The 7,618-nt window shown below is 44.4% G+C and overlaps 1 protein-coding gene across 1 annotated transcript in view; it reads left to right on the forward strand.

Moving 5' to 3' along the window:
• LOC109915409 (insulin receptor-like) overlaps positions 1–7,618 on the forward strand; it is a 272,296-nt gene that overhangs the window by 209,888 nt on the left and 54,790 nt on the right. The window contains exons 5-6 of the mRNA XM_048613938.1: positions 783–927; positions 2,663–2,877. Coding sequence (XP_048469895.1) covers positions 783–927; positions 2,663–2,877 — 360 coding nt within the window. The remainder of the gene's footprint in view (positions 1–782; positions 928–2,662; positions 2,878–7,618) is intronic.

Genomic DNA, 7,618 nt, shown 5'->3' on the forward strand with positions numbered 1-7,618 from the left:
TCCACCTGCGCGCTCTGTCTCTCCACCTGCGCGCTCTGTCTCTCCACCTGCGCGCTCTGTCTCTCCACCTGCGCGCTCTGTCTCTCCACCTGCGCGCTCTGTCTCTCCACCTGCGCGCTCTGTCTCTCCACCTGCGCGCTCTGTCTCTCCACCTGCGCGCTCTCCCTCTCCCTCTCCCTCTCCCCCTGCCCTCTCCCCCTCCCTCTCCCCCCGCCCTCTCCCTCTCCCTCTCCCTCTCCCCCCGCCCCCTCCCTCCCCCTGCCCTCTGCCCCTGCCCTCTCCCCTCTCCCTTCCCTGCCCCTCCCCTGCCCCCTCTCCCTCTTTTCTCATCTAATTGAGTCAATCTGTAGAATGCAATGTTCTCCAAATCTTTTGGCGTGCAAGCCACCAGCCTCTAAGTTCACAATATCAATCACTTTCTTTCTTGCTCTCTCCAGGCCTTTGCTCCCTTTTTCTGTTTTATTTCTCCACCTATTATTTCTCATGTTCTCTTTTCCACCTGCTCCCTGCAACACTGAATCCGAATGAGGACTGTTTTGTTGTCTTACTGCTCTCCCTCGTTGTGCTTCTAGTTCCTTACATTCTTTTCTTTTGTCTCAAGTTTATAGGAGAACCTACTTTCTCTATGAATAAAGTTTGGGAAATTCTACTCTGCTATGTTCCTCTGAAGTCCCACAGCTTTAGTGCTGCTGTATAACCTATACCAACTTGCACTCCTGTTGTTTGTGTGGTGGTAGCACTGTGAAGTCGAGAAAATCCTAATTTCTTATGTGCCTTTTCAGCTAACATTGCAGCAGAGTTGGAAGCAAACCTGGGCCTCATCGAGGTGATCAGTGGGTACCTGAAGATTCGTAGCTCCTATGCTTTGGTGTCGCTGTCATTCTTTCGTAGCCTGAGGTTGATCCAAGGTGAAGCTCTGGAACCTGGGTAAGCCATGGGTACAGTGGCTTTACATGGAGTCATAGAGATGTATAGCCCAGAAACAGACTTTTCGGTCCAATTTGTCTGTGCTGATCAAATATCCTAAATAAATCTAGTCCCTTTTGCCAGCCATTTGGCCCATATCCCTCTCACCCTTCCTAATCATGTGCCCATCCAGATGCCTTTTAAATGTTGTAATTGTACCAGCCTCCACCACTTCCTCTGGCAGTTCATTCCATATATGCACCACCTTCTGTGTGAAAAATTTGCCCCTTAGATCCCATTTAAGTCTTTCTCCTCTCACTGTAAGCCCTCTAGTTTTGGACTCCCCTACCCTAGGGAAAAAGCTCTTGGCTGTTCACCCTATCCATGCCCCTCATGATTTCATAAACCTCTATAAGGTCACACCTCAGCCTCCAACCCTCCAGGGAAAATAGCCCCAGCCTATTCAACCTCCCCCTATAGCTCAAACCCTCCAACCTAATTTGAAGCAATCGTTTTCCTTTCTTTCTAGTAAGCACTTTTAATTTTGTTTAAATGACCCCCAAATCTTGATATCAATCACTCTGTTGCCCTCTTGAAAGATGATAAGCAAGCAATACCCAGTGACTGCTTGCATCTCTGCTTGCTGTTATACAATGTAATGTGGGCATTGAACTTGAAATGATCACTTTACCTCTCCCAGTATGATCAGTTGCATATATCTGCTTGCATGTTGGACACTTTTGTACAGTGCAGCAGATTAATATTTTTGTTATTGCAACTATTTTCCTTCAAAGTTTTATAGCAACAACTGACTTGATAAAGATTTCATCTCTCAATTCTCAAAAGCAGAACAGTTAGCACTTAGCTCTGATACAAATAGAGGCAATACAAGGAAAGAATGCACATGAGGTCCTGATTTACTGAGTTATTCAGCTAATGAATTCCTTCCTTTTTGGATTATGTGAATATACTAAAAGCTGACTACCACTGGCTGAAATTGGGTACTGTGACAATGTTATCTCCCTATTTAAAGAGGGACATTTTTGCATGGGCTGCAGGCCAGAGAACGTTCACTAGGTTGCTTCCTGGGATGAACAGATTGTCTTTTGAGGAAATTTTGAGCTTAAACTCATTGGATTTTAGAACAGTGAGTGGTGATCTTAATAGAATGTAACAGGACTCTGAGGGGGTTTGACAGGATAGAGGCTGAGAAGATGCTTCTTCTCATGGGAGTATCTAGAACAAGGGAACACAGTTTAGAGATATAAGTGTTCTGTGTGAAATGGAGATGAGAAGGAATTTCTGATCTCAGTGTCATTAGTCTTTGGAATTGATTTCCACAAGGACCAGGATCATTGAACATATTCAACGCTGGTTAGGTGGATTCTTGATTGACTAGGAAGTCGAGGATTCCGGAGGTATACAGGAAAGTGGCGTTAAGGCCAAAATTAAGTCAGCCCTGATCTTACAGGCATGGAAGGCTTACGGAGCCAAATGGATTAGATCTGCTCGTATTTCTTACGATGTTAAGTTGAAGGTCAAACAATGGGACGTTGCTGGTTTCTGTAGCTGCCTCCAGCACATACAAGTTTGCTAAACTGCCAGCAAAGCAGTATTCATTTTCAATTTACCTCTTATTATTTTAAATTAGTTCTTTAAAATTTCTAATGCATTCAGACATTTAAGTTTCATTTGAAATTTATTGAGAATATAAGGTGGTTTTCAACATGATTTTTCCTTTTAATTTGACATCCAGGAATTACTCCTTCTATGTATTGGACAATCAGAACCTACAGCAACTGTGGGATTGGAAGAAGCACAACCTGACCATCTCCCAGGGCAAGATGTTTTTTCACTTCAACCCCAAGCTGTGTCTATCCGAAATCTACAAGATGGAAGAGGCTACAGGGACTAAAGGCCGGCAGGAGAAAGTGGATATTGCTCAGAAAACGAATGGAGACCAGGCATCCTGTAAGATCTTGAAACCAATAAGATCAGGCCATGAGTGGCATGCTCAGGAGAGTTGTGTTTCTGTGTGTTTCTGTGGCTGCCAAGATACAAATATGAGATTATATCAGTAATATTCACACATCGTCTTTCTGTTTTGGATAATTTGTGTTGGGATGACGAGACCATTTTCTGTGAAAAATCTTAAGATGTATGGACATCTCACAGTAATCGTAAGGCATTTACCCTGGCCTCTCCTGAATGTAGTTACTCTTGTTTTGTATTGCTGTGTTGATTTTCAGTAACCCTCACCCAAATGGCTCCACTTCTCATTTTAAGCCAAAGCTGAGAAGGTTGATGGACAATGTGACTGCGGAAGGCATCGTAACTTCTTGCTTACTCAGAAGGGTTCTGTTTTCCAGTGAAGCTCAGCATATAGCAATCAGGAGTTGAAAGCCTATCCAAATCCTCCTACTCTGGAGCTTATTCCCTTTTTTCATCCATAATTGCAGCACTGAGCATGGATTGAACCTGGGTCCTTCCTGATCTTTGTAGCTCATTTATTAGCTGACGACGTATTCCAGAAGAAACAAACTGCCGAAACAGACATAGTGTGTGCTTTGCTTTTCATGTCTGTCTATAGATACAAGGAGCTTTCAAGATTTTGAAAGAATTAGCCAAGCAGGTGGAGAGAACCTGTTTGCACTGACAGGGAAGCCCACAACCAGGAGACTTACTCTTAAAATAAAAACTTAGTCATGCAGGAGAGAAGATAGAGAACACTTCTTTGTGTGAAGTGTCAAACTTTCCTCTTGTGGAGAACTTGCTGCAAATTCATTACACTTGTTAATGAGCAGCTATTAAGAGCATGTAAAGGGGGAGGAAGTGATTTATCTCCTTCAATCTGTTCCCATCATTCGGTGAGATTATGCATTGACTCAATGCACCCACCCTTTTATTCTTTCATAACAAATTCTTTCAGAACAAAGTTAAACCAAAAGCCTTTCTAGCAAAAAATATATCAATGTCTCATTTAAAATTATTAACTGAGGTCCTATCCACTGATTTTTGTACTGGGGGCAGTGTTCAGCATTTCCTGTGAAGCAGTGTTATCTATCTTGTTAAAAACCGAAAGAACTGCGGATGCTGTAAATCAGGAACAAAAACAGAAGTTGCTGGGAAAGCTCAGCAGGTCTGGCAGCATCCGTGAAGAAAAATCAGGATTAATGTTTCGGGTCCAGTGGCCCTTCCTCAGAACACAGAGCTGAAACGCTAACCCTGATTTTACTTCATGGATGCTGCCAGACCTGCTGAGCTTTTCCAGCAACTTCTGTTTTTGCCTATCTTGTTTCCTGATTGACCCAGCTTTTATTTTAAGGTTATGTTTCCTCATCCTGGACTCCCCTCTCAGCTCAAAATAAGTCCATCTTCCTAGTCAATTTCTTTTAAAAGCTTCCTGTATCTATTGAGGTATAAGGCAGCACATGCTTATTAAGGCAAGCTATGATATAGTGAGACATCACTGGCCTAGCAATCCAGAACCCCATTCGTGAGACAGGAGGACTCGGAAACAGCCATCAGGAACCAAACAAGGGGAAGACAGGAGGAGCCTGTGTTTCTGAAATAGAGCAAGGGAGATGGAACAGTAGCTTCATAAAGACAAGAGCAGACTGCGTGATTAGGGCAGGAGCTTAATAAAAATTGGTGGTAGAGAGCCCCTTCGGTATGTTTCTACCGTCAAAGCTGCAATACAGCAGGAAATCACAGTAGGTGAATGATGGATATTTCTTCCATGCCTCTTTTGGTTGGCCAAGTGGTTTATATCAGGTGATTTATTACAAGTAAAGAGTAAACTTAAGAAATTCACATTTGAAAATGTTTAATATTCAAATTCATTAATTAAATGGAATTAAATGGTGGGCACATGATGTGTTGCAGCTGAAGCATGTGGGAGCTCTTGGACACTGGTGCAATCCGCAGAGACTATGTCTGTGGTAAGTGTTGGCTGGTTCGGCTCAGAGTTGTTGAGTTACGGTCTTGAGCTGCAGACATGGTGCCACATCAAGGAAAAGGAGGTACTTGGAGACTATGCTTCAGGAGGCAGTCGCACCCCTTAGATTAATTACATTAAATTTGGTTCATGGTCAGGAACTGGAGGGTATGACTTTGAGTGAGCCTGGTCTAGGAATCCAGAGTTTAGCTTTGGAGTAGTCTCGGCCTTGTCTGATAGGTGTGAGGTTCTTGCTACCAGTGTGGACAAGAGGACAGACTGCAGTGAGGATGAATGAGCTGATCACACTGTGGCACAGTGCATCATTCAGATGATGGAGAGAGAAGAGAAATGTAATAGTAATAGGGATAGCACACGTTGGGGAAGAGATATTATTGTCTGCACAGGAATAAAGTGCCCTGAAGGCCCTGTTGCCTACTTGGTGCCAACATTCAGGCCATTGCTTTAAGGCTGGAAAGGAACTTGGAGTGTAATGAGAAGGATCAAGTTATTGCAGTCCACATCGATGAAGATGATTGGGAAGAGCTAGGAGGGAATGTTCTAGTAAAAGTAAAGTTGTCATAGTCTTACCAGACCGTAGGCAGCTCGTGGTGTGTAACCTGAGGGTCACTGTGCCTCAGGTGAGTGGAGATGTTGAGAAGAAAAATCCTTCATTGTAACCTCAGCTGGTGTGGTAATGCTGTTAGTGTCGCTCTTAATTGTAAACCAGCCGTCCTCCCAACTGAGCTAAACTGACCGGCATTACGAGCAGCTAGGGACTAAATTGAAAAGCAGAACCACGGAGGTAATACTGTCAGGGTTACTACCTGAGTCTCGAATAAAATAGCACAGGAAAAATAAGTTCAAGGAGGTAAATGGGTGGTTTGCAGATTGGTTCTGACTCATGGGATATAAAAACGGAAATTGGTAGAAAAACCCACAGGTCTGGCAGCATCTGTGGAGAGAAAGCAGAATAAAAGTTTTGGGTCCAGTGATCCTTAAGAACTTCAAACGGTCGAAAAGAAAGTCTCAAGAATAACCAAGGCAGTTAAGGAGAGTATCCATTCAAAGTTTAACACAATCAAACAGAAGTTTTGTGAAAGGGAGACATTTGATAAGGTACCACATAAAAGCTTATTGCACAAGATGGGAACTAAGGGCATTAAGAGTAATGTAATAGCATGGATTGATAATTGATTAACACAGAAGATATAGAGTCAGGATTAATGGATCTTTTTCCGGTTGGAAAGACATAACTAGTGGAATGCTGTGAAGATGAGTACTAGGGCCTTGATTACTTGCAATATTAATGACTTCAAGTGTAAAGCAACCAAACTTGCTGTTGATACAAAAATAGCTCAGGGCACATATTATGATGAGGACATAAGGAATCTGCGTGGGGATATAGATAGGTTGAGTGAGTGGACAAAAATTTGTCAGGTTGAGTTTAACGTGAGATTGTATACTTTGGTAGGAAGAATCAAAAGGCAGACTATTATTTAAACAGACTCCCAAAAAAGTGAAACACTGATGCATATGGCCTTTCTGCTGCATGAGACATAAAAGGTTAACATGCAGGTGCAGCAAGTAATTTAGAAGGCAGATAGATAAGGGGATGGCCATGGCCACCCGTTTGGGCCCAAGCTATGCCTGCCCCTTTGTAGGATACGTGGAACAGTCCCTTTTCCACTGTTACACCAGTACTATCCCCCACATTTTCCTTTGCTACATCAATGACTGTATTGGCGCTGCCTCATGCTCCCACGAGGAGCTTGAACAGTTCATCAACTTTATTAGCACCTTTCACCCCAACCTCAAATTCACCTGGACCATTTCCAATACCTCCTCTCCTTCCTGGACCTCTCTGTCTACGTCTCTGGTGACCGCCTCGAAACCGACATCTATTTCAAGCCCACCGACTCCCACAGCTACCTAGACTCCACCTCCTCTCACCCACCCTCCTGCAAGAAAGCAAACCCAACCTCCTAATTCCTCCACCTCCGCTGCGTCTGCTCCCAAGGTGGGACGTTCCACTCCCGCACATCCCAGATGTCCTCCTGTTTCGAGGACCGTAACTTTCCCTCTGGTGATCAAAAATGCCGTCAACTGCATCTCTTGCATTCCCCGCATTTCTGCCCTCACACCCCTTTCCCCCAACAAAAATAAAGACAGAATCTCCCTGGTCCTCATGTATCACCCCACCAACCCCTGCATCCAATGTATCATTCTTCACCACTTCCTCTACCTACATTCCGACCCTAAAACCAAAGAGATATTTCCCTCCCCACCCCTATCTACTTTTCGCAGGGATTGCTCTCTCAGCGACTCCCTCGTCCTCTCCACACTCCCCGCTAACCCCACCACAGTCGACTCCTTTCCCTGCAACCGCAGGAAGTGCTACACCTGCCCCTACACCTACCTCCTCACCTCCATTCAAGGCACGAAACAAACCTTCCATACCAGACAGTGGTTCACCTGCACGTCTGTCAACTTGGTGTACTGTATCCACTGCTCCCGATGTGGCCTCCTCTACGCCAGTGAGACCAAGCGTAGACTTGGAGACAGTTTCTAGAGCATCTGTGTTCTGTATGTGACAAGTGACAACACCTTCCAGTCGCCAACCATTTTAACTCCATCTCCCACTCCCTGGGCCGCCTCCAGTGTCACAATGATGCCACCTGTAAACTGGAGGAGCAGCACCTCATATTCCACCTCGGGAGCCTATAGCCCGATGGCCTTAACATGGAATTCACTAGTTTTAAAATGTCACTCCCC

The sequence above is a fragment of the Rhincodon typus genome, chromosome 29, assembly GCF_021869965.1.
Source record: "Rhincodon typus isolate 14 chromosome 29, sRhiTyp1.1, whole genome shotgun sequence".
In the NCBI taxonomy this organism is placed as follows: Eukaryota; Metazoa; Chordata; class Chondrichthyes; order Orectolobiformes; family Rhincodontidae; genus Rhincodon; species Rhincodon typus.